This window comes from Malaclemys terrapin, chromosome 4 (assembly GCF_027887155.1).
Source record: "Malaclemys terrapin pileata isolate rMalTer1 chromosome 4, rMalTer1.hap1, whole genome shotgun sequence".
Lineage (NCBI taxonomy): Eukaryota > Metazoa > Chordata > Testudines > Emydidae > Malaclemys > Malaclemys terrapin.
This window is the reverse complement of record NC_071508.1, coordinates 16469579-16496589: the sequence shown is the minus strand read 5'-3', so window position 1 is coordinate 16496589 and position 27011 is coordinate 16469579. Positions and strand designations below refer to the sequence as shown.

Here is a 27011-nt window from a genome sequence, read left to right as displayed (position 1 = left end):
GGCTCTGCTTAGAAAAGATTCTCTAGTCTGTTGGTTAAGGCCCATGCATGGGCTGTGATAGAGCCTGGTTCAAATTCCTACTCCCGGAGCAGCGGGCCTACGGTGTGGGTCAAGTGCCCTGGGCTGGCTGGTGGAGCAGCTGAGCCATTGGCCAAAAACGTTTGCAAGACACAACTCTGTCTTGTGCAGGGCACACATGGCCTGACCACACTTACTTACCTAGTCTGAGCAGCTCAATAGGTTTTCAGCTACTCGGCACCATCCCAACACACACAGGGAAGGATTTGAACCTGTTTCCCCAACATCCCAGGTGAACATCCAAACCACTACAATATCGACATCCTCTTTGTAAACCGACCTCCCCCTCCCCAAGTGTCACTGTCAGCAAACACGAGGCCCTCTGCTGTCCTGTAACTCCCGTCCCACGTCAGTTATTAAAGAGCCACCTTCCACTAAGATCCAGACAGTAGCAGCGTTTTATTATCACCATTTGAGAAAACACCGGACACACTGGCTCTTCTTGCAGGGTAAGAATGCGAGGTTTGTTCTTCCGCGCCCGTTCTCCTGGCAGAAGGCACAGCTGTTTAACACCACTGGTAATTGCAGTGACACCAATCACCCTAGATTTGAACCACAAGTATCGAAGCGCAGGACAGAGCAGGGCACGGGGACAAACAGGCTGAACGGGCCCTACGCCAGCAGTCTGCGGCTGCCCTGACAACGTGAGCTGACCTTGGGAATGCAGCCGGAGCGCTCAGCCAGCCGGTGGGCCCGATGAAGGGAGCAGGGTTAACCCTTGCCAAACCAGCCACTAAGCAGCAGGTGGGATGCTGGCTTGACATCCAACTGGGAGAAACATGCCCATTTTGCAATGCACACCCTCCCCTGCCATGTTATAGCACCCATCGTAGACTCTGGTCTGCAGTAGGAGCAGATATTGCCCTGGTTAACCCTCTGCCAGAATAAAACGGGGGTGCTCCCGGCTGCTGCACAAGGCTCAAAGTTCAGTGCTGGCTGCATAGCTCCCCAGCGCTTGGGGGCTGGTGTCCGGCTATGACGACACTGGGAGTGCGATTCCCAGCTCCCGGAGATATACCCGGGTTGGCTCTCACTGAGCTCCACGTTCCCGATGCTAGCGCTGCCAGGGGCCGTGCCAGCCACCCGTGCAAAGCAGAGGTGTCCTCACTTGGACCTACGGGCCCACTGCACAGCCAGAGCCATTGCTTTGGTTCCGCCAGCGTGACCCCTGCTGCTGCTGTGATCCCCGTTGTGCTCTTCCCGTATGCCATGGGCTTATGGTCCCTTTCCGTCAGCAAGGCCAGCATAAAGAAGGTGCGGGGCACGAACGACTCAGGCACTGAGAATGTGAGGGGAGGGAGTTGGGGCTGCACTATTGTAGCCTAAGGAAAGTGCAGGGGTTCTACCTTTTCCATCTGCATCTCCTGCAGACTCGCTACATGTTCTCAGGGAGCCAGGGGAGGCTGTGGGTACAGCAGTCCCTGGCTGGCGGAAACACTGAGGAGACCAGGGAATGTGGCCCCACAGATCTGAGGCAAAAAAAAAAAGCTTGTGCAAAACCACACACCTAGCAAAGTATTTGGGGGTCCAGGGGAAGCTGACTGCACAGCGCACCCCACCCCAAACACACCACGTCCTGGGTAGGGTTGAAGGGAGATCCCAGGCCAGATTCGGGGATCTGGTTCTACTGAGCTAAGCAAACTCCAGTTCCTAACCTGCTCCCTTTCTCCCCAAATTCAGGGAAAGTTCACATCTAAACTTAGCAGCTTGGGGCCAGCTGTGCTTTGTAGCAAGTTACGTTTTCTCCTCACTGCCCAAGGAGAGTGCCGGGTGGGGCAGGGGGAAGAGGGAGGGAAGAGGTACGTTGGCCATGTCTCCAGGACACCCAGCTGTGGGACAAGGCACCAGGTGAGCAGCCCTATTTGGGAAGAGAAGTTTATTTTTGGCAGCAGGACCATTCTTCACAGTCAGGGGATCTTCACCTCCTCCTTGAGATGCTTAGGCAAACAACGCTGAGGGGTGGGGCTGGAGGGGTCACTGCCAGCTGCTGTAACCTCTATCATTAAGGCTTGGGACAAAAGGAAGGTCCCCCTTCTTCTCCCATGTGCCCTGGGTTAGCCCATGGCAGGGCCTAGCAGCAGGTTCGCCAGACCCTCTGACTGCAGCCCCTGTGCAGGTTGCCTTGTGTAAGCCCTAAGTGTGCATTCAGAAATAAAGGGGGAGGAGTCTAGAGCCAGCCCCTTGCAGTGTGGGGCAGAAGGGGGTTGTGTGGGTGAGGGGCACGGAGTCAGCCCCATCCCCACTTGAGACAGGATTGACCAAGCAGAATTCCCCATCCCCTGTGGAGGATGTGACACCAAACAGCAGCACGGTTTGTTTTGGTAAAGCACATACCTGCCGGGTCGCCCGGCCCAAGGAACACAGCTCCAATCTTAAGGCGATACTAATCTGCAAGGCAGTCCTGAAATCTTTAAGTCCAGCTGAGCTCATGGCCATCCTGAATGTCTCATGCTCCAGTCCTGGAACCAACTGTCTTGCCAGCAGCCAAGTCCTGTCATCATCCCCCGGAACAGCACCATCAGCAAAACCAACGATGGGGCTAAATCCAGAGATGGGATAACTGTGCTCCAGGGGCTTCGTTTAATCTTTGGCTTCCCGGAAAGTCTTCCTTCCCCTTCCCCCTCTCCCTCCAGACTATCTGCCCCCTCCACTAGCCGGTGGCCGACTGAGGTCATGGCAGCAGCCAACCTGTACAGGAGAAAATAGCTGGGAATCTTGTGGACCTGAAGCAGCCTTGAGACGTCATTTTGGCATCTCCAGGGCTGTCACCACAGACTTTGCCTTGAAGTACTGTTTAAATCTTAGCCTTGCATACCTGCGGGGAGAGAGAGAGAGAGATCTTACACAAGAGAGTGGGAACACCTGACTTGCCTCCACCCTGTCGGCGCTATGGGGATTTCCCCTCACCTCCTTTCGAGGGGGAAGCCCAAAGCCTTGCTTACTCACGTCTGCTGCAAGGAAGGAGAGGGGTGATTTAGGGTGTGGAATAATCTCCCCAAGGGGGAGATGGCGGCATCCTGATTGCTTGAGCTGTTTAAAACTAGACCAGGCGGGGAAGGAGCTAGATGGGATTTGAGAGAGATGGCCTGCCTTTATTCTAGGAATTTCTGGTCCAAACTCTGCAGGAGATAACAGATCAAGGGGCAGCCCCGTCTTCCTGGGGATCACTGCGTTCTCCTGTGCTGCAGCAGAACGCTGATACACTGGGTGTCCATAACACCGTGGCAACCTGGGGCTGGGCTACGTATCTGAAGAGCCTGCTGCAACTCGGGCTAACAGAAGTGTGGCTTTTAGCCCAGGCTGGAGCAGCACTCCTGTTAGGATCCATGGGTCCCAGCATCGATCCTGGCTGTGTTACACATCCCATCGCACTGCACCACCCCACGTGCTCTGCCCGGGTGCTGCCATGACCCACGGATCCAACAGCGCTGATCAGCCTGGACACGGAAATAACCTGGCAGCCTGCTCGTGCCATGGCAAAGGGGAAGCCCTACCCACCACCAGCCCTGCCGCAGGGGCCCACTCACCTGAAGAAGTTAAAGTCTATGGTGGAATATTTATCCTGGATCAGGGCCCAGCATGCCCAAAGGAAATGAGAGGCCTGCAACAGAGAGAAGAATCAGGAACCTGCCTAGCGCTTCCCATACCACTGTGGGATGACAAAGCCTCAGTTTTCTCAGCACTTGGGGCCAGATTCTCAGCTGGTGTAAGTCCGCTCCACTGGCTTCAGTGAATCTGTGCTGATTGGCAGTCAGGTGGGGATCTGGCCCATGGGCTTTTTTGTGCTAATGAACAGTCAGCTCCTGTCTTATTCATTATTATCTGCGTGATGTTTTTATGGAGCAGAATCCCACTGTGCTTGGTGCTGTACAAACACAGCACAAAAAGGCTGACCCTGCCCCAAAGATCTTACAGTCATAAGTAAACTAAACGTTATCCCCTTCCTTGCACGGGGCGGGGGGAACGGGGCGTTACCACCAGGTCCCTCAGAGTGGGACAGCCTTGGGTTTGATCCATCCTTGGCTGGCCGCACCTGGGTGATGGCACCTCTAGGTTGATCCCCTGCCACTGCATGTTGGAAATTTTTCATAACGTGTCCACCGTTTCGGAGTTAAAATACAGGCGATTAGTTCCACAAGCCCTTGGGTTCCTTATCGCAACGGATATATCTGAAGTTGTTTACAGCCTGGCTCCCAGCTAAGGTAAATTCCCTTCCAGCTGCTCGGTTCAAAGGTTGCTGTAGCAGCTCCAACAGGGTCAATGCTCTCTCTGGACAGTTTATGTAAGTAACCTTGGCAAAGTCAGATTTCCTTGTATTCCAGGGCGCAGCTGGCCTTGTCCCAGGTTCAGGCCAACAGGTCGCTGGAGTCCTTGCTCACCTGTTGTTATCACCCCATCGACCTACAATCAAAGCGTATCGCTCTTTATTTTGGCCTCCTTCTCTCATGGAAGATGGGAACACATCTCTTCTCCAGCTTATGAACAGGTGGCCACCTGTGCAGAACTTCTTCCTTGCTTGATCTCTCCCAGTCTTGCTGCCATAGAGGACAGAAACTCTGGTCCTCAGAAACCATAGGCCAGAACATTTCTCAGCTGGTGGAAATCAGTGCAGCTCCACTGACTTCACCCATTTGTACTTGCTGAGAATCTAAATTTCCAGGGTTCCACATGCACCATACATTCTGCAACGCTGATCCTGCCCCACATGCTTGGCTGACAGCCAGTTTTCTTGGATTCTTGCTGTCCGGAGGAGGATGCACAAGATAATGGCTAACAGGGCACCGTCTGTCCATCAGCCAGGCAACCTGAGACTACCCAGTCAGATGCGTCATTAAGCCTATGCTCACCGAGGATCATATAGAGCTCAGAGCCAGATTTGCAAGTGCTCAGCACCTAGCAGCTCCCATTGTGACCCTTATGGCAGGCTATTTCAGAGAAGCCCCGCCCCCAATGTGCAGTTCTCTCTCAAAAACCTGGCCACTTATTTTGGTGTCCTAATGGGTACTTAGCTCTTTCAGAAATCTGGCTAAGAGTGACTCAGAGGCTCGGATCCCATGTAAGCTCTGCTACCCCTGGGATAGTTCCTCAAGCAAGGCAGGGGGAAGAGAGAAAGCCACCCACTGCCTGGCCTGATTTCCCTCACTGCCCCTCCTCAGTGGCAGGAGAAGAGCTGTAATTCAACCCAGAGCCTGATCATGGTTTCTGGGGGCCCTGCTCTTTCTCGCAACTCTGCAAACCACAAAGCAGGCCCCCAGGCTCAGTTCGTGGTCCAGTGTTGCCAACTCCTGTGGTTTTAACAGCACTCTTGCGATAGTTGGTGGGTTTCTTAAAACCCCATCAAGAGACTGCATGGGAATCTCAGCTTTCACTTAAGAGAGAGCGCGAGAGAGAGAGAGAGTGAGTGAGTGTGAGAGAGAGAACGAACTTTCTAGCCTCCTGGTTGCAGAGAAAAAAGTGAAAAGGTGACCTGAGCGTCAAAGCCATTCTCGTGATTTTTGGAGTGCTTGAGGCTGGTGATGCTGTTAACCCCTGAACAACGGGTACCTACAAGGCGTAAATGCTACACAAGGTGGAAGACAGTGAAGAACCATAATGGCTGGGGGGGAAAAGCGATCAGGGAAGGGACTCTGGCTGCTCCATCCAGTGCTCTCCCCCTCTGACCACTCTGCTCAGAGTCAGTTGTGGCATTAGGTCTGGATTCGTGAGGAATTAAGTGGCGCTCAGAGCTCTTGGCCATCTGACTCCTAGAGAGGATCTGCCTTATTGTCAGAGGAACTTAATAACATGAAGGACTTCCAGGTAAGTGGGCAGACTCTGCTGACGTATACTGGACCAGGTCTCTAATTGCTCTGAACGCACCACTTGGCCTAGATCTTAAAAAAAAAAAAAAAAAAAAAACGACGTGTGCCCAACCTGCTGAGCTCTTTCGCAAGATCTGATCCATCGCGTCTGTTCCCGCTCTGCTTCCACAGCAGTTCCCTTCCCTCCGCTGGATAACTTTAATTCTGGGACTTCTTGAATCCCCCTCTAAAGAATCTGGTGCTGGCCATGGACCATTACTCTAGTCAGGTACGGTAATTCCTATGTTCCTTTCATGAACAGTGGTGCTCCAGGACCATTATGCCCGAGTTGATTCACTCCTGGGCCTGGGACTGCAGCAATGTTAAACACACATAGCGTGGACACATAGGCACAGTGAAGAATTTCAGTGTCTTTGAGCCACTGGACCAGATCCTATTTCCTCTCCCTGTCCACTCCCGTCACTGGATCCCAGAGTGCATTTCAGGGCTGATTAACTCTCCCACCAAGGAGCCCTGGGACTTGCCTGTCAGAGAAGAACATGCTCCAGTGGATGGTAAATATCTCTCTTCTATTCCCCAACGATCTATTCTCCCATGGGTTCAGTGTATTCGGAACCCCTGCCCCAGCGTGCGTCACCTTCTCAGCCCTGCCTCCTCCCACCACCCCGCTGGGCGCCCACTCACTAAAGCAAACTGGTTCGCTTGCACGTAGAGGGTCTCCAGCTCCTTGTCCGAGACGACTCCCCCGCCGTTTCCCTGGTTCTCCCGGCTCAGTTGCTTGTAGGCTTGCAGGTAGCGCCTCAGCCATTGCAGCTGAGTGTCTCTGCTGGGATATAGGCTGTAATCCACCTCGTTCACCCCTGCAAACAGAAGCTGGCAATTAGGAGGACTGGAGGTGGGAGAGGAGAACAAGGCAGCTCCTCTAGGCTCTCCCAGGGCGTGAGCCACCACCCATTGAAGTCAATGGGAATCGTTCAGTTACCATTGGATCAGCCCCTGGGAGACAAACGCTATGTAAGTCAAGGGCCGTTCTAGTGGAAGACGAGTTATTGCCCCAGAGCTAGGGATGGGATGCAAGTACACTGATCCTATCGACTTGTTAGCAAATGGGTCCTATCCTTCCCTCTCTGGCGCTGGGATTTTGGACCTGAAGCTACAATCTAAATGTGATTTCCCTCTGAGAGGGACCTGAGCTGATTCTTAATCTTCCCTGCACTCCATGTGAATTTTACTCCTAGACATTCTTCGGAGGCTTTAAAATAATTTGGAATGATCTCTGAGAAAGGCCACTGAATTAGGAAACAACAGGGTGCCATGATACATACCAAACCCCTTTTCCCCCTAGATCTAGTCCGGCCCAAACCCCTTTTCCCCCTAGATCCAGTCCGGCCCATGAACACCCTGTCATGCATGAGCCTGGATTTGATCTCTTTTACTGTTTGCTCTCAGCAGTGACGTGCAGAAGGGGGCTTAAAAGTTTCAGTGCAGGTTTGCGCTTCAGGCTGCAATAATCCGGCTTAAGTCTTCAAGGTAAAAATTATTTGTACATCTACAACTCCTTTTGTCTTCAAAGTGCAAGGAGTAACTTCCTGTAGGCTCCTTTGGAGAGGAACATGGCAGCTATTCAACCGCGCGCAGGAACGCTGCTCAGAAGTTTAGGGCTGGGAGAGAAGCCAACTGAGACCGCATTGGGAAATCGGGTACACAGAACAGAATGACCCAAACACTCTGTTATTGCCATGGCAACTTTAATGCCCACAAGCGGCCAGGATCTCAGTTTTAGATCTCATTTGAAAGGTGCTGGCAAGTCCACCAGCACAATCCCCCCAGACATGGCTCTTGGCTCAGTAGTCACTTGAAGGGAGAAGTACCAAATACTGAATCACCCACAAAACATCCTCCAAATCCTTTTAGAGGTTTCCCCTCCCAGTGCTGACCTGGTCCAACCCTGTTTAGCTTGCGAGAGCTGAAGGCTACACAGCGCAAGCTGAAACGAATACCGACAGGCATAAATATAACCTGCACTTGGGGCTAAACATGGGGAGAGGAAGGAATGTTTCCTACAGTTACTTACATTAATGAAATATCCTGATCAGTTACCCTGTAAGTAAACACGGCCTTAGGGAAACATTCCACCAAACTGCGGGCCCAGCTTTCAGGCTAGGAAAAGAAGGGCGGGGGGCAGGAGGGAGGAGGGAGCTTGACTCACCTGCAAATTCATTAAAGTGGTTCCCAATGTCGAAAGCCTGGTAATTGTAACCGGCGTATTCGTAGTCTATGAACCGCACGTGGTCTGTGGAAGGCAAAACAGGGAGTGGTTAGAGCCGACGCGTCTGGTTCTTCAAGAGGCCAGCATCCTTGTACCCCTTGGAAGCCACCGTCAGGGGAAGGGACATGTTTGCAAAGCTCATGTGCACTGGACAGAAATGGAACAAACCTTCGGTCTCATTGTAGATAATGTTTTTGCACAGCAGGTCGTTATGGCACAGTACGATGGGTGAGCCCAGCTGGGAGAGATATTCCTTCAGCCAGGCAACCTCTTGTTCTAGCACCTCCAGACTGGGCACTTCCTGACGGAACCTAGGGGAGAAGAGGATGTGAGGTCATGTCCACGCACAATAAGCTTCTTTTCAAATGTGTGTGTTTTTTTTTTTAAATAATGCAAAGCTCAATAACTTTCAAAAACTGGAGAGAGAGAAAGAGAGAGAGGGGGCAGATCTCCTAGGGCAGCACAGTCTTGGAGAATCACATCTCGTGTGTACTTCGTCCAGCAAAAACCTCTTTGTTCACTGGAAGATCAATGTGGACTAAACACCAGGCTGGGAGCCATGCACTCCCAAGTTCTGATGCTCAGCAGTGGTGAATGGCTTGACTGCCCTGGAGATTGGGATCCTCTACTTAGCCACAGAGCAGGGACAGATCAAGCAGCAGAAGCTTTCCCATGTTATCCTATCAACGTGCCTCCACAGTGATGTGGATGGACTCTCTCTAGGAGGGAAAGGATAATTCTCTCTCTGTGCCCCGTTGACTCTTTAGCCTCTAGGTGGATATTGCTAACAAGTGAGGTCAATTGCACTGGTGGTTATGGTGATGTAGAACCCTGTCCCACTGGGAACTAGACCAAGACTCAAACCCATGTCACATATAGGGCACAAAACAGCAACAATCAGATCAATTAAAACAGAAGCAGAAGACTGTCATTGCAATTAGCCTTCGAAGGGTCCATGTGGATCAAAATGATGGTCTATTCCCCTGAGCTACCATGGCAATCGAGCTCCCAGGCCCACAGCCACAAGGACAATGGGAATTTTTCAAGAAACCACAGTGGCATATGTTGTGCTAATGACCTCAAGCAACCTAGTGATACCAAAAAAAAGAGCTAGTTAATAATTAAATCCAACTGATCATTTAATGCACTGTGTATACCACCTAGGTCATTCACCTTCCCTGTTTATTGGGACTGATAGCATCCAAGTAGGTGGATCCTGACGCAGGTTGAGACTTCTTCTGGATCCACCCACCTGGAATGGACCAAATCTCCCTCAAGGCCTTGTCTCCACTGGTCATTAGATGGACGGGTTTTAAACATGCATTGTCTGGATCACCGAAAAACTGTGTTAGGCCTATAATGGTTTTAAAGCTACCGTACCTGGTCTACAACGGCCCCTGGTTTAACCCATATTATCCTGAACTGAGTGTAAAATCTGCCCACGTAATTGGGGTCAATTCCCAGTGTAAGTGGGGCTCAGATCCCAGTTTAATCCCAGCTGGGGTGATTTTCCTGGGAGTTATTATTACTGCTAGTAACAATATTACTGCAGCAACTAGGAGTCCTAGACATGGCCCACGACCGCACTGTGCTAGGTGCGGTACAGACACAGAACAAAAAGACAGTCCCTGCCCCAGAGAGCTTACAATCTAAGTCGTCTCCACTTTGATCGCTCCAAAGTCTTTGTCTGTGACATAGCGAAGGTCTCTCCAAGGCAACTCAGAGCAAAGGCTGGGCAGCATAATCTGACAGTTAAGTGTTGAAAGAGATTTTTCATTTCAACCTGGTTCATTCTCCCATGTGTTCTTGTCTACGCTGGAAAGTCTGCTTGTTGGTGGACCCAGATACAAAGATTGGCTAATTCATAGGTCAATCTTGTAGAGTAGACAGACCATAACTATATTTAGACCATGTTTCCCCGTTGTGTTATGCAAGGGCCATAGCATGGTTCAAACATTGTTTGCTCCTTTACATGAAAAATATCAAACCTTGCTGTAATCGTGTCAGGCTCAACTGGATTGCAGCTGGTCCGCTGACATATGTCCTGCCCACATTATGTCTAGTGCTCAGCAGTTCGGTTCAGATGTTCACCTTTCTTTCCTTAGCTCATGTGTTTGCCTTCCCTGCACTTTTGGGATTCAAACAAGCCCCAGAACTCAACCAAAGCCCTCAAATTTTTGTCTTGGGTCAGAGTTTCAGAGTTGCATGGTTTCAAACCGAACCTTCGTCTCGCTTTGCCCAATCCCTGGACTGGCCTGACTCCCCGTAGCTAAGCTGATAATTTAGTGACCTCACTGAATCTTTTGACAAACCTGTTGTGAATTTTAGGTTTGTGACAAAACCCAGCCAGGGCTTTGCCTGTTGCCTGGTTTCTTCACTCAATTTTTGCCCAGCTCCAGTTATGCCACTTACCCTTCCCACAACTGCCTGGCTGCATTGCCTGAGCCCATATGCAGGACTAGAGACGAGCACAATGCAGCTAGCTAGAACTGTGTGGATGCCCTTAGCAGGAGTCTTGTTGCTGGGTTCTCTCTCTCTCTTTACCTGGGGATGGATGCCTTGGTGATGACCTCTGTTTTCACGATGGTAAGGTACTTGTGTAGCTTGTGCCACAGGCTGGGCTTGGGGAGGCTCCCGTTGGCGTGAATTGCGTGCATTTTGGCCATTTCCCAGGCTATCAACCTAGAACAAATCACAGATGCGGTGATAATAGGTGGCTACACTTAGAGATTCTGCCAATGGGAAATGTTCAGCTCCCTCTGTCAACCACACCCCAGGGACATCAAGGTGGGCACCCACAAAATCAGCGTCCACTGTTAAAAATTCAGGCTGAAAGCGTCTAAATTCACTCTCCGTTTTAGCGGTGTGATTTCCAAATGCTCCAACGTACCGTCTCAAAAATCTCCAAACTCACTGGGCCAAATTCTCTGCTGGTGTAAGTCTCTGGAGCAACGGCAATTTCAGCTTTGCCAACCTCAAGGATTCAAAAATCATGAGATTTTTTTTTTTTAAATCTTGTGATTTTCAAGCCAAATTTTTGTTGTTGTTTGTTCCTTTGATTTGCTCTGTGGTTTCTGAGCCCTCAGGTTGCAATTGCATCACGTTTTCAAGCCTTCTCAACAACCCTGAGGGTTAGAAGTTACTTCTTTTTAAATGAAAGCGGAGATTCTGATGTGATCACTTGATTCCAGCAGCTGGGGCTTCAATCAGTACACCCAAAACTGCGAGACTTGTGAGAAAACCAGGAGAGTTGGCAATACTGCTGGCATTTTACACTAGCAGGGAATCTGTTTGGCGGCTGCGGTTACCAGGAATGCTGCTGTCCTGGTTCCATCTAGGCAAATGGTACGGGAGACTTCAGGGGAACAGCCTCTGTGGGGTTGGCAATGGTTATGCATACTACCCATCCACCAGACGAAAGGTCACTCTGCAAGAGAAAGGCAACGCCCACCCCCCTGCCAGCAGCTGCCTCTGGTAGCTGGGAGAAGGAACGTCCTATGCTGCCTCCCACCCAAGTTCCTGCTAGCAGCCCAATATGGGGCGTTGCAGAGCACGGAGGTGCCAGGAGCCCATTCCCCAATCTGGCTTGGCTTCTTCCAAACGTCACTCCCTGCATGCAGCACCCTAAGACTGATATCAGAATCAGGCCCGTAGCAATCTGCCCAAGTGCTTTTCCCCGCCCAAGGCAGGACCACGGAGGAAGGAAACGTTGCACAAACTCCCCAACACACACACCTGAAGATCTGTGGCTGCTGCACATGCTCAGGTCCCAGCGCCGTCCCCTGCATGAACTCGTAACACAAGCCGTTTTGGAAGGTGCAGTAGAGGTTGGGGGCGCAGCCGTGGGCTCGCAGCACCTGGAAATTCTTCAGCTCATTTTCCCTGTCCACAAAGAGCTCCGTCTTCCTGCCGTAGACCCGCACCAGGACCGCGTCCCTCATCCCCTCGTCCATATAGCAGGCCATGAGCTTGTTGGTGATGCCGTCGGTGAAGAGCTGGAGAGGGAGGGACAGAGGGAGAGGGTTAGGGCGTGGCGTGGGGAAAAGGGGCCATTAACAAGTGGGTGCCCAGGGGAATACCCAGTGGAGAGGGGAAAAAGAGACACTAATGTATAATCCTAACAGCCCCGAGTGTAAAAAAAAAGGTTGGCGCAGGAGTCTGTCCATGGTACTTATCTGGCCGCCATGACTGTAACATGTGAGTGGGTCACACTCCAATGTATTTGACTGAGGGAGGCAGTGTGGTCTAGTGGACAGAACACTCCACCTGCCTTCAAGTCCCAGCTCAATACCCAGCCTGCTTGGGTAAGGAACTGCCCAGTTCTCCCATCTGTGAAAAGGGGCTAATGAAACCGATCTCCATGGGAAAGTGCTCCGAGATCTGATGAAACGCACTATATAAAAGCTAGGCATTATTATCATCATCCTCACAGCACCCTGGCGAGGCAGGGCTATTATTCCCATTGTACAGATGGGCAACTGAGGCCCAGAGAGCTAAGGGACTTGCCCAAGGTCACACGGGGGTCTGTGGTGAAGCAGGAAATTGAGTCCCAAGCAAACACCCTAACCATCCTTCCTCTCTTTGCCACCGTCGCCAGTCCAAACGCTGATTAGTGAACAGCACAGACACTTCAAATGGAGTCCTAGCCAGGTCACCAGCCTTTGGCTGAGGATGGATGTTGTGCCTCAGGGCACATGGGCTGAGGCTGTTAAATGCGCAGCGTGGAGCAATATTATTTGAACCGTGTCCAAGGTGCACTAGACACTTTACAAGGACAGATTGCAAGACACCGGGTCTGATTCTCCCCCGCCTTGCAACCTGGGTCATGCTGGGGCCGTTCTGTTTTATGCCCTCTGGGCGGTGCTTGTGAATGAATGCATGCACCTGTGCACAGTCCCTGCCAAAAGAGGCTACAGTAAGATGGGGTGGGGGAAACAGATAACAGGAATGGGACAGGGTGAGGAAAGAAGGGGTCTCAGCAGCACCCCCACTGCACGGAACCACATGGTTTAGTTAAGAGCTTGGTTATGTCAGCGGGAGCATCCCAACATGGGCCTGTCTTGCACTTCTCACATGGCCCAGGCGTATAATTGGAGCTGGGTGATTTAACAGCAAAGCATGACACTGGGTTAAGTTACAAACCTGGGACTCGATCCCAGTTCAGTGGGGCGCTCAGCAGGGTTTCAAACCTACGGATGGGCCTGTGATAAGTTCTCAGCTAGCTGGAGGCGCTGATGAAGGAACCGGGCACAGCTGGCTGGTTTGGGCTGTTTTCCGGCTGGCGACTCAAGAGAGCTAAAAGAACCGTTCCACCTTTAAGTGGTTGAGGGCCGCAGCACAGGCGTCTGTAGGTTCTGAGCTGCTCCGTGGGCAGAATCTCTGAATTGGCACAGCGCGTCAGGCACAAAACACAGCGAGGAGCAAATGAAACAAACCAACCAACCCACCCCAGGGGGCTGAGCAACGCTGAGATCACTGACGGCGATGTCTCTGCTGGGGATGCCTCTGTCACTACTCTGATGGCGCCTCACAGATGGAAAGAGGGTTTTGTTCGGACTTCTCCTTAACTTGGCTGGGTGCCCGAATACACGGAGTCTTCTCCCCCTCCCCCGTCCTCTCCAACTCCATGACCCCTCTTCCTGCCGATCTCTCCCTCTCTGCTCCTGTCTATGCTCTCTCCTGGGAAGCAGAGGAAACGCACAGAGGCGTGGTTTGATAGGGAAGGCAGGCAATTCCAGATGGTCTGAGGATGGCGAGAAATATTGGCTTGATTCTGCTCTCACTCACGCTGGGGTAAATCAGGAGTAACTCTGCTGAAGTCAGTGGAGTGAATGGAGTCAACGAGATGGGGGCGAAGCGGAACCCTTAGATTAATGCTGTTTCCAAGGGGCACTTTTCTCCTCTTCCATTTTTTAAAAGTTGGGGGAATTTGATGCTTGTGGGGAAGTGGGGGGCTGCTAGCTCCGGCTGCAAGCAAATACTGGGCAAGGCGCCCCCACAAAGGCAATCCTTGCAATCCGCCGAACCATCCTGCTCTGGGAAATGCAGGATTGGATCCTTGGGCCTTTCAGAAGGCAGATCTGGTGCTGCCTGGGGCCAGGCCTGGGAGTGCAATGGGATGGGCAGAGTAATATTGCAGCAGTATCTGTGACACAGTGTGCTGATGAGGCCGTAGCACTCAGGGTGCAATCTGATGGTACCTGCTTTGCCTGGGTGGGCAGCGCCCAGCATTATGGCCTGATGCACAGGGGAGGGACGCCACGCGCAAAGCCGGCATTGCTCAGGCTACGCACGGTTGCAGAAGCGTCAGCACCAAGGGCACAGCTTGGTGCCGTACCGCCCAATCTGATGCTACTCTTGTGCCCAAGGCTTTGTCCAGCATTGCCCAGGACATGATCTGAAGCATTAGTAGCTTCGCTATAGGTGACAATATGCTTCTCCCCTATAAGTAAAAAGGAAACTGATTTGATCTTCACATGCCAGAGAGAAGTAAATACCATAAGACTCATATCTCCTTAAAGTCTTCACCCTCAGCCTCTCCCTGTCCTCCTCTTTTCAGATCTAATGGGCCAAATCCTCAGCTGGTATAAACCGGCATAATTCCATCAACATCACTGGAACTATCCAGATTTACACCAGCTAAAGATTGGATCCACTGAAACTACCCCCCTGCAGATGGAATAGAATAGCCCCAGGTTACGTGAGGACGAGAACAGGAATTTCCTATGGACAGGTCCCACTCCCCCAGCAGTTCTAGCTCAGCAGTCCCCGCCCCTTTGGCAAACTGAACTCTGCCTCAGTTCTTCTCCATTTTCAGATCTAAAGTCCATTCAGATCTTTCCTGTGGGTGTGAATTGGACTGTTGGTATTGATCCTCCTTGCATTCCATGACAGTCATTTCAACACTGCTGATGACCTGCGTACACAGCATCTCACACCTCCTCCAGCTTCCAGGAACAAGGACAGCTGCTCAGGAGACCACCTGAGACGTTCCCAGAAGCGTCAACTGCAGAGTGAACATTTACCAGCAGCGTCATATCCCCCACATCCTCCCAGCCTGGAACGGCCAATTACCCCGCTGCGTCCATTGCCGCCTGTGGAACATGGGGATGAGTGGGGGCTGGTATTTCTGCCACAGGGTATAGGAGGGGAGTGGAAGCCAGGGCTTTATTGTGGCAATAATCCTAGAAATGATTAGGCGAGAGCCCCAGGAGTTAGTGCTCTTTGCATTTAGGTCTTGATCGTGCTTTTGATGCACAGCCCCGAGCAGGGGGCAACACAAAGTCACGTCACCCCGTGGTTGCAGGGAGGGGGACCATGCTGCACAGAGCTTAATCCCGTCCTGGGACCCTGAGGAACAACGCGAGCAGCATCATCCTGTAGGGCCGTGGTTCTCAACCCGGGGAGCCTGACTATGGCTACGGGGTCTATGAATGACAGACTGAAAACGGACTGAACAGAACTCAGCTATAGATGCAATCAATAGATTTCCAAAGGGGTCCGCATCTCCATTTTTAGTGGCCTGCAAATGAAAAAAGGGGACTAGGGGCTCTGTCTAGTGTGCCTGACCCACTGCGTGGGCTCATGAAGGGGGACTAGGACCACGGCCCCTCCACCCCCTTTAGGATGGACAGGCATGTGCAGTGCTTCCCCGAGCACAAGGGCTGCAACTGTCTTAGGCCCCGTGCGTGAACTGCTCCAGAATGGGGAACGTTCTCTGCACACATGCAAGAATCAGGGACGATCTGACTCCAGGGGTGCCCAGCCACTACCTCATTCCCTCTTGCTTCATCCCCTCTCACAGCAGCATAGGAATTGTTGTACTACATCCAACCATTCATGCACACAAATTTATAGATCCTTCCAAACCACTAACTCCACTGTTCCCATCCACCACCTACCACTTAACTTACCCAACCATGCATTCTGTGTCCACCTGCCCCTATGTCTGCCTGCCCCCAGCAATTCACACAACACCCCCAGACACTACATCCACCTGTACCAATCTGCCAGTTCTCACACTCATCACCCTGTACACAGATCCCTGCCCTGACATATGTACATTCCTGCCTATTCAGACATTCTCACAGCCATTCTTCACCCCAAAGTGCTCTTGGGCATCTCCGGTCTCTTTCATTGGATGGTAGGTGCATAAGTATTTAAGCAGGGGCATTTCTTTGTCGCCAACACAGCCTTAAAGATACTGGAATGCAGAGCATAGAGCTCCAACCTGCTGCAGTCCAGACAGGTCTTCAGCGCTGGATGTATTGCTCTGGCTCTCCTCATCACACCTAAGGTGAGAGAGAAGCAGGCACCGCTCCCACAGTATGCTATCAAGCTTGTTTACAATGCCCTGAAGCTCTCTAGCATAGAATCATAGGACTGGAAGGGGCCTTGAGAGGTCATCTAGTCCAGTCCCTGCAGGGAGATGCTTTCTGCTTAGTGGCAGAACTAGGGGATACGCTGGTGGTGGGGCCAGATCCTTGGAGACCACTGCACTTGGGCATAACCTAGAGCAACCTGTAGGCTCCTTTTACTTGTACTGGGGGGCTGAACAGTCTTCAGCTGACCCCAGAACTGTGTGTGTGGGCATGCGGGGAGAGGGGGGGGTACAACCACCTTTGCCCAGCTCTCCTGGGTCCTACACCGAGCAGACCTTGGCCACTCCAGAGGACTTAGCCTCTTCTATCTGCAGTGTTGCACAACACCTAACAGCCTGGCACTGACACTATGGAATCAAAAGTCAGTGATGCTGAAATGCACCAGCCAAGGATCTGCTTCAATTCTCTCTCTAATAAAAAGCATTGTTTTTCTGAAAATAAATAATAAATACCCCCCTCCCCCCAGTATTAACATGTAAAAAAAAATCAAACCTAAAATAACATCAGCTGGAGCGAGGATTTAAGGCACGCCGGCCCTTCCCTTTACGCTTACACAAGTAAGCGCTGCTGTTCAACACCATATCAATGCGTGGATACAAGAGGGCCGACAAGAGTCTTGTTATTATGAATTCTTTGTATTATAGGCAGCACTTAGAGGGCTCAGCTGAGACCAGAGCTCAAGGTGCTGCACAAACACACGACACCCAGTCCCTCCCTGAAGAGATCACAGCCTTAACTCAAGAGTCTCCTGCCTACTAGCAGCTTCCCTGGCACAAATACTTTGACGCAGCTTCTTGTATTTAAATGACTCTGGGCTATTAATATATTATTAAGGATGCTCCGGGCACACTGGAAATAAGTGCACACGCTGGTATGAATCCTCTATTACATCGATACTATAAGTACTGTACCCTCACTGCACAGCTACAGAACAGTTTCATGCAGGGATCTCAAAGTACTTTACAAATCTTGAGGAGCTAAGCTAGGCAATCTGTCATTACTATCAGTTGACAGATGGGGAAACTGAGGCAGCAAAGCCAATTAGTGGCAGAACCAGGAACTGATTCTTGGAGTCCTAGTGCCTGATCTCTGGCTCGAACGATTAGACGCCTTTGCCTCGGGAGAACCAGTATTCATAGATCATAGGACCTCGAGAAGTCACCTAGTCCAGTCCTCCGCACTCATGGCTGGACTAGGTATTCTCTAGCCCATCCCTGACAGGTGTCTGTCTAACCCGCTCTTACAAATCTCCAACGCGCAACAGGCATTTTAGAGTTCTGCGTGTAACCGGAATCCGCTCAGTCACCGCTCAATTCTTTGTAGCCACTCTAGCGCCTCCGGGAAGGAGAGGGGTGCTGAGAAAACATGCCCGGTCACATCGCTAAGTACCACCGTTAGGGAGGAAAGACCCGGAGCAGGTCATTCAGTGCAACATTGTCCCGAACAGGGCATTTTCTAGCCCCACAGCCCAGGGCGAATTTGCAACGCCCCGGGGTGCTGGGGGAGGCTGTTGCACAGAACAGATCTCACCACAACAAGCGGTTTCCCTTCTGCCTGGCTTCGAGAGAGCCATGGAAACCGGGCTGGAAGGGAGCTGCGGAAGGCAACAAGTCCAGCCCACCCCGTGCTGTGGCAGCACCGAGTAAACCCAGCCCTGCCCCTTGCCCCCCGGGGAGCAGCGCCCCAGGGTGACACACACGCAGCCCCCCGGGGAGCAGCGCCCCAGGGTGACACACACGCAGCCCCCCGGGGAGCGGCGTCCCAAGGTGATACACACGCAGCCCCGGGGAGCAGCGCCCCAAGGTGACACACACGCAGCCCCCCGGGGAGCGGCGCCCCAGGGTGACACTCACTCCCTTACCTTGGTTTTCACTCGCTCCGTCTCCCACTGCGGTCTCAGCTCCCGGATCAGCTGCAGCGCGCCTGGCCGGACGTTGTTTTCATCCACGGCGATACCCAGGCAGCGCACGGCCGGGTAGCCCCGGCGGCCGTGCAGCCCGGCGGCGGCCGAGACCTTCTCCTCCATGGCCCACGTGCAGTGCGGGCAGAGCCTCGCCCGGGCCAGTGCGGGAGGCGGGGAGGGGGCACCGGCGACTCCACCCCCGCTAGCCGCGGAGCGCTGGGGCAGCGGCCCATGGGCAGGGGCTGGAGAGGGGCTGGGCGGGGAGGAGCCGCCGCCGACGCCGCGAACCCATGAGTCAGCCCCGCCGCCTCCCCTCCGTGCCCAGCCCGGCGGCGCTCGGGCCTGCCACCATTGTGATGTCACGGGGATCACCCAGCGCCAGGGCGCCGCCATCCTGCCCCCGGGGGGGCCCCGCGGCTCGCCCTGCGCCCGGGAGCGGCTCGGCCGGGGATGAGCTCGCCTGCTCCGCCCCCAGCACACGTCCCGCGGGCCCTGCGCACTGCAGAGGGGGCGCCGGCCAGCTGCGCTCCAGCTGGTCACGGTGCGCTAGGGCTGGGCACTGGCTGAGCCTGGCAGGAGCCCCCAAGGCCGAGTTGCTGCTGCTGCAGGCCGGGGGCGGAGTATGGGGCAGCCCGTGGCAGGGGGAAGACGGGGGACTAGAGACTCCAAGAGGGGTCTGGGCTCACAGGCGTAGTGCTGGGGCTGGACACCGGCTCAGCCCCTCACCAGTATTTAGGCATTAATTCCCGTCCCCCAGGGGCTTGTTGTTCAGTACTAGTGTGAAGCCAACCGCAGAGCCAGGGCGTGCTTTGGAAAGGTCAAGGCGCCAACCTGCACCCCTCCAGGCTTCTTCTGGGCCCTGCCTGTGGGGCTGGCCCTGTGTCAATGAAATCAAGAGGTCTTAGGAACACTAAATGTTAGTACATTTGAAGATTCAAGGCAGGGAAGTTGACACCTCGCTGCTATTTAGGGATTAGTCTCCTTTGCCCTCTGCTGCCTATTGGTGTGGTCCAGAGAGGCCTGATTATCAGGGGAAAGTTCGGTCATGGAGCAAAACAGCCCTCTCCAAAGCACTCAGACATTGGAGCCAGATAAATGGGACACAGTCAGTCAGGAAAGTCACTTTACCCTCAGGATCCTGAGTCCCCCCCACCAGCCTATAAATAGAAGGGGATCTGTCACTTTAATGGGACGGTCATAATTGCTCCAACCATTGCGCTAGGCTGAGTTTGGCCTAATTGCCTTGTCCGTTGCAATCAGAAGTGTGAATGCTCATCAGTTGCAAGTCCCCAGTGGCTCACAGCCAGTGCTCTCCGCCTGTTGCACAGAGTGGTAGCCAGGAAATGGGCCTGTCAATTACCGAGGCCTAAGGCTCTGCTGTGGCTGTTTCATTACCAGGGCTCAGAAGGACTTTGTTTAAAGGGGAATGCTGTTTTAGGGGACACAATTGAATCTACTGCCCTATACCCCCTTTAAGTAACGTTAATAGATTACAGCTGCGAGTTATAGCCAGCAACAGCCATGGAGCCTAGGTATGAAGCTTCTTAGCTGAGGTTGGAATACACCAGTGAGGGACAGAGGAGGCAGATCAGTCATTTATTGAGTATATTGGACCTGCTTCTCCACTCTCCAGCTCAGGAGTAACTCCCCTGACGTCCTCCCCTCTCCCCTGGCATGGCCGCTAGAGCAAGGGACTGGGGGAACAGGAATGGGGTAGGGCTGGCCAAGCTGGGGGGGAGCTAGATGCTGTCCAGCACTTCTGTGCCTCCCGAACAATGCAAAGAAGTGAGAATACGGCTCAGGAGCTGGCCTGGGGCCTGTCTGTTAAAACCCCCCCCCTTTGCTAGGAAGTGACTGCAGCCCGTCCCAAACACACTCCAGCCCTAGGTCCTGGCTTTATTAAGCATTGACATAAGCATAACACACCCCTTAGTACACACCCCTGCACTTAACACAGGAGCCCACCAGCATGAGGCAAGGGAGGGGGAGGTACCCCTGTACCATGCGGGTACCTATCCTTTGGGGGATGCGAGCTTTTCCATGCAAATCTACTGAGCTGTAAACCACATCTGCTGCTGGTTCCCTGTGCTCTCAGGAGTTAAGCTGGCCCCTAGCACCACCCCCCCTTTGCTCCTCAGGAGTTACCTGATCCCACTCCCTACCCTCCCTTGGCTGCTGCAGGAAGGCTGCTATTTAATGAATCAGCCGTGCGAATTGAATGCCAAGAACTGTCATTAAACCAGAGAAGCGTCTTTCTCTGGCCTGAAAGTTGGAGATCACAATCAGGGAGAACTAGCCCACGTCCCAACCGTGTACCTAAGCACTGCTGATAATTCAGTGAGCAGCTGATGAGGAGGACCCAGTGCACAGACTAGGATTAGGAGCTTCCAGGAGATGTTTGCGCTTGTCACTCAGCACGGGTGTGTTTTGGCTCTGCTCCAAGCTGAGACTTCTTTCCTGAAACACACAAATATTGCTCTATAGTCTTCCATATGGTTGAGTGGTGGGAGATGTTAAAAGGACACCTTCCCTTTGTCTCCCCTGGGGAGACTGAAGTGAGGCTTCCTTGGACGTGCACCATAGAGACCTTCCCCCTCCAAATGTTAGTGTTAAAACCCAAACAAACATGTCCAGAGGATACAACCAGGGCTCCTAAAAAGACCTAAAGCACGTCTCTGTAAGCAACTGGTAGGTAAAGGCTGTTACCTGTGGTTATTTTTGTAGAAAATGTATTGCCGTTTTAGACACAGCACAACTAACTGCAAAGCTCTTTACAAACATTCTACAGACCTCCTACAAGCGTTGGCTCCTGAAAAGCAAAACCAGATATTTAAGCCCAGCCTTTCACACCCACTGTCTATGTTCTTCTGCGGTGCCCGTCACCAGAGTATTGAAGCGTAAATTCATGTGAGACCCCTCTGAGGTACGGAAGCAGGATCCTCTTTTAACAAATGGAGAATTGAGGCACAGATCAGTTTGCAGAATTTCACCTCCCACATAGACGTTTTGTTGCTGTTATTTGTATGGCCGGACGATGTAGAAGCCCAAGTCATGGACCAGACCCTTATGATGCTAGGTGCTGTACAAACACAGAAACCAAGAGACAGATTGCCTCAGAGGGTTTACAATCTAAGTAGTAACTAATCTTTCGTACCTACCTGGGTATTGCTAACTCTATAGTTGTGAATGAAAGCATGCTGCTTTGCAACAAAAACGAATTCAAACAAGCTGACAAAAGCTAGCGAGCGTGTATGGCTAAACGTCTTGACCCAATTATTTAAACTGATACTGTCTGTAAACATAACAGCAATCTGAAGTCGGAGAAAACAGGCAGCATGAATTTAAGACTTGGGCAATCACTAGTTTTGTTTATATACATACATGCACATGCGCTTATGTAGCGACCGTCGTCTTTGTCATCACTCGGGACCGAACCGGGGACCTCCCGAGTTAATATACTGGCCTCAAAAGAGCTACAGGCACAGGCCGGGCTCAGCTCCCTGGGAAGAGCCAGACCTTCAGACCTATAAAGGGTATTGTTTAACACTGTCTGCATATCCATGCTGTGAAAGGAAGATAAGTGAGGGCCTCTTTGAAGTGCTCCAGGGTCAAGCTGGGGGGGAAGCACAGATGTACTGTAGGCTGCTGCTGCCCCCACACAGATGGCTTGGGCCTTAGGGGAGTCTGGACCCCCTTCTCTAGTGCTGGAGGCAATGTGGGGAGGGAGGGGAGCTCAGGTCTCCCTTCCCCTGTTGGGGGAGCACTGCAGGGAAGGGGAGCCCCAGAGCTCACTTCCGCTGCTGAGCGGAGCCGTCGTGGGGAGGAATTGTGACCCCTACACACACATACACACCATGCTGCCACCTCCCCCACCACTCTCTCCTCATATAGCCCCCTACTCTATCTCCCCATCTTCTGATTCCCCCCCACCACTGCTCCAACTCCTCACCCTGACCTCATTACCCCCTGCTCTCCTATCTCTCCCACCCATTCCTTGGACGCTCCCCCACGCTCCTCAAGACTTGCCCTTGGAGTCTTCTGGAGCAGGGTCACCTTTGTACTTCAGGAGAGGGTCACTGCTCCCAATCCAGAGGGAAGCCTTTTGGGGGGCATAGGAGCCCGGAGTTCCAGGCCAGCCCTCCACAGGCTGAGTCGGGGGAAGCCCTGCCCTCCAGTAGAAGGGGTTCCCTGTGAAGGAGGGCCTCCCCTATATGGCATGGGCCTGCTGTCACCCCCTAGTTGCAGGGGTTCCCTTGCTGTTTGGACCAGACCATATATGGTAGGATCCTAAACTGCTCAAGATAGTTAAGACCAAAGCAGACTGTGAGGAACTTCAAAAAGATCTCACAAAACTAAGTGATTGGGCAACAAAATGGCAAATGAAATTTAATGTGGATAATTGTAAAGTAATGCACATTGGAAAAAATAACCCCAACTATACATACAATATGATGGGGGCTAATTTAGCTACAACGAATCAGGAAAAAGATCTTGGAGTCATCGTGGATAGTTCTCTGAAGATGTCCACGCAGTGTGCAGAGGCAGTAAAAAAAGCAAACAGGATATTAGGAATTATTAAAAAGGGGATAGAGAATAAGACGGAGAATATATTATTGCCCTTATATAAATCGATGGTACGCCCACATCTTGAATACTGCGAACAGATGTGGTCTCCTCATCTCAAAAAAGACATATTGGCACTAGAAAAGGTTCAGAGAAGGGCAACTAAAATGATTAGGGGTTTGGAACGGGTCCCATATGAGGAGCGATTAAAGAGGCTAGGACTTTTCAGCTTGGAAGAGAGGAGACTACGGGGGGATATGATAGAGGTATATAAAATCATGAGTGATGTGGAGAAAGTAGATAAGGAAAAGTTATTTACTTATTCCCATAATACAAGAACTAGGGGCCACCAAATAAAATTAATGGGCAGCAGGTTTAAAACAAATACAAGGAAGTTCTTCTTCACACAGTGCACAGTCAACTTGTGGAACTCCTTGCCTGAGGAGGTTGTGAAGGCTAGGACTATAACAGGGTTTAAAAGAGAACTGGGTAAATTCATGGTGGTGAAGTCCATTAATGACTATTAGCCAGGATGGCTAAGGAATGGTGTCCCTAGCCTCTGTTTGTCAGAGGGTGGAGATGGATGGCAGGAGAGAGATCACTTGATCATTACCTGTTAGGTTCACTCCCTCTGGTGCACCTGGCATTGGCCACTGTTGATAGACAGGAAACTGGGCTAGATAGACCTTTGGTCAGACCCAGTGCGGCCGTTCTTATCCTCCCTCACAAGGAACCCATCCTCACTCAGAGATACAATATAAAAGGTTTTCCTTAAGCCCTTGTCTGCACACACAACTTTGTACTGATTTAATTCAAATCACCTTTTAAATAGAGCTAGTTAACCCATGCCAGTCCCTGCGTGGATACCTTTACACTGGGTTAGCAGGGTGTGTGTGTGTAGGGCAGCCCCTCGTACTCTGTGAGGGGATTGTGTGGTCTATTTTAAGCCTCTGACTCAGTTTAATTTTTCTCCAGATACTTGGATGTTGTTCCTCTTGGCTAGAGAAGTGATGTGTCCTGCCTGGAATCACATGCCCCGGCGACGGCAGAGCTGGGGCTAGAATAGAGCTCTGTCTCCTTCTGCCGGCATCACATGGAGCACACAACTGTGCTACTCCATGACCTCACACTCCACTTCCTGCTGGGTTATCCCAGGCAGGCCGCCCATTCTTCCAGAAGCAGGGAGTGCAGACACCCCCAGAACTTCCCCCCAAAGGCACTGCTTGAGACCCTCTCTGAGCAGCCCCACCCCCACCCAGCATAGCAACTGGTACAACACTCTATTCAACTCCATGGGATCCCTGAGTGACTGCCACAGACCCCTGTTTAATGCCTAGAGAGCCCTACTTGTTTCATTCCTATCAAATTCTTTAGCTTAGGCTCGTGGGAGGAGTTTGAGTAGGTTAGTGCCCCCTTTCCGCTCCCAAACCCATCTGACTGCAGCATCACCTCCATGCTATTTGTATTACAGAAACAGCTACAGCCCCAGCACAGCTGCCCTGTACAAGCTCATAAGAAGAGCCGTTCTATGACCCAAAGAGTTTCTCTCTCATCTATTTAGCTAGTAAAGGGTGGGAGAGAAGTATTATCTCCCTTTTACAGTTGGGGAACCAGGGCACTGAGAGATGAACAGCCAGATTTTCAAAAGAGCCCAGGGCGCTGTAAATCGGACGCGGCGCCCTTTTGAAAATCGGGCCCTGGCTGACGTACGTGAGGTCACCCCACGCGTCTGGCAGAGCTGGGAATTGAATTCAGGGCTCCTGGTGAGCAGCCGGAAGACCATTCTTTTTCTCTAGCCCCGTGTTTCTCAGTTGCTGCATTGTGATCCTCAGGGGGTGTAACAAAAACCAGCCTGCGGGGTTGTGAGAGGTTGAAAATAGGAATACAATCCAAAGCAAAGAAAATCTCACTCCCCAGTCTCCGCAGCCTCGCACGCTTCACGGCCACGTATTTTCTGTCCAACTCTGGAAACGCACACACAAAACGCCGTTATGTAGGCACGAGCACACAAGAACGATACATCGGTATCATTTCAACAGGACTAACTTTTTGTTTTGATTTTGGCCACATATACGAAGGATCCGTAATGTGTTTAGATTCAGTGCCAGAGTATTTTTGCTGCTGCCTTTTCTTATATTGCGCTTACACTGAGGGTCTGTCTACACTGCAGCTAGCAGTATACCTCCCAGCCCAGGTGGACAGACTCATGATAGCTTCACTCAAGCTAACACGCCAAAAATTGCAGAGTGGCTAGTTCCTCACAGGTGGCATTACAAGCTAGCCACCTGAACTCAGAGAGAGAGAGTTGGGCAGGCTTTGACTCCAGCGGCTAGCCTGTGCCATCTCCCAGCTGCAGTGTGAACATACACTTTGTGTCTGTTATGGTAAACTCGGATAAAGAAACACTTGTTATGCTCTTAAATCCGTTTGATTTCTCTTGCATCTGCAATAACAAACAACATCAGTTCAGAGTCCTTGTTGCTTTGAGCCTTTGTTTAATACAAAAGGTCATGGAGTAGGCAGGATTAACACAAGCTATAAATATATCATTAAACGACACATGAGTTGCTTTTCTACCACTCAAAAACAAACAAACAACGTGGAAAAGTTTGACAAAACACTCAGCTGTTCCTGGCAGGCAGCCATCGGCTGGTAGCATCCCCAGTGTTCTATCCACAAGTCAATTGATTGTTAATCATTTTAACGTAAGACTGTTACCTTAAAGTATGCCTCTGCTCTGAGAAAAATATCTACAAATGACACTCGGGAGATCCATGTTTGTTCTGCTGATTTGGATTTCCAGATCAAATACACTCAGTTTAAAATATTTTTTTTAAAAAAGGTTTGTGGTACCTCCATTTATACTCAGTTCAACTCCACTGGAGGTAGAGGAGTTGACTTGCCCCCTGCTCCCTTAACTAAAAGCTGCATGCACGCACCCTGGGATCTGAAAGGCAAGCTGGTTCCATTTTACTCATGAATTATGAAACCTGGCTAGTGCATAATACAATTCTGCCCTGCGCTATCCCTCTGTATCCCCATCATCATCAATGGCGTTGCACAGGTGGTGGTGGAATGGAGGGCAGATTAACATTGCTGTCAACGATGCGTAAGCCAGAGTACAGTTCAGCTCACTCTCCTGCATCAGTACTGGTTTTGCAGGTCTAATAGGAGCTGCAAAACAAGATACAACTGCATATGCAACGGGGCAGCGGGGGTGGAGGGACAGGGAATTCACCATTGCCCCGCACCTTGGGCAGTCATTTACATCAGATCAGAACTGCAGTGTGTTCCAGGATGAGGGTCAGTCAAACCCAGGGAGCTGATTGGTTGAGTAGGAAGGAACCATTTTTTACGTGGTCACTTTTCAGAACAGAAGCCCACTTTAAAGTCTAAAAAGGTTGTAAGGATTCAGGGCACCTCCCTGTAACCTACTGTTACAGCGTGGTGGGAATAGAGGCCTCCAACCTTCCACCTGATTTCCAGGACCTGTTGGCTTTTTAAGGTTCCAACTTTCTGGAACCCTGCAACCATTTCCAAAGATCCATGCATCAATCCGAGAGGTGCAACTTCAAGTGAGTATTTCACAGAGCTCTTCCCTTTAATCCTGGCAGTGCTGTTAAGCATCAGCATACTAAAGGTGACCCACTAAGGGGGAATAAAATGAGCTTTTGCCTTTTTTTTTTTTTAAGGTTGGAAAAAGGAAGCTTGAAAGATTTTTCTTTTAAAAGCTTTTTTCCCTTCGCTTGATATTTTCAAGGTAACATTTCCGGAATGCAGAGTCTGGTCCTCTCTGGTTTTGTCAGAGGGGTTCTGGGATGGGGGCTTTCCCAGCCCTTCATTCCAAGGTTCTCAAACGGTGGTAGACGAACCACTGTTGGTCCAGAGGAGACTTGCTGGTGGTTTATGGAGAGCTGGCTGATTTATGGTGCCAGCTCCTCCGCCTCATTTCCCCTGCTAAATTGCATCAGCAGCCAGCTAAAAAATCTATTGAAGCCTTTCCGGTTATCGCTCTT

At 51.5% G+C, this 27011-nt stretch overlaps 1 protein-coding gene across 1 annotated transcript; it reads right to left on the bottom strand.

Annotated features, from left to right (window-relative positions):
* Window positions 1–453: 453 nt before the first annotated feature.
* ETNK2 (ethanolamine kinase 2) lies at window positions 454–18897 on the bottom strand. The gene is made up of 8 exons (XM_054027882.1): window positions 18391–18897; window positions 11884–12143; window positions 10693–10830; window positions 8317–8459; window positions 8089–8172; window positions 6564–6739; window positions 3606–3679; window positions 454–2893 (listed from the first exon to the last, which is right to left on the bottom strand). Exons 1-8 carry the CDS (start codon window positions 18823–18825, stop codon window positions 2821–2823), a joined length of 1383 nt encoding a protein of 460 aa, XP_053883857.1. The 5' UTR covers window positions 18826–18897; the 3' UTR covers window positions 454–2820.
* Between the last annotated feature and the right edge of the window lie 8114 nt (window positions 18898–27011).

Bases quoted from the DNA above. Each gene is read 5' to 3' on its own strand.
- ETNK2 (XM_054027882.1), bottom strand. From the start codon at position 18,825: ATGGCGGCGCCCTGGCGCTGGGTGATCCCCGTGACATCACAATGGTGG. The intron at 12,144-18,390 runs GTAAGGGAGTGA...CTCCCTCTCCAG, and splicing joins CGGAGCGAGTGAAAACCAAG to CTCTTCACCGACGGCATCAC. The intron at 6,740-8,088 runs GTGAGTCAAGCT...TTCTGTTTGCAG, and splicing joins CCACTTTAATGAATTTGCAG to GGGTGAACGAGGTGGATTAC.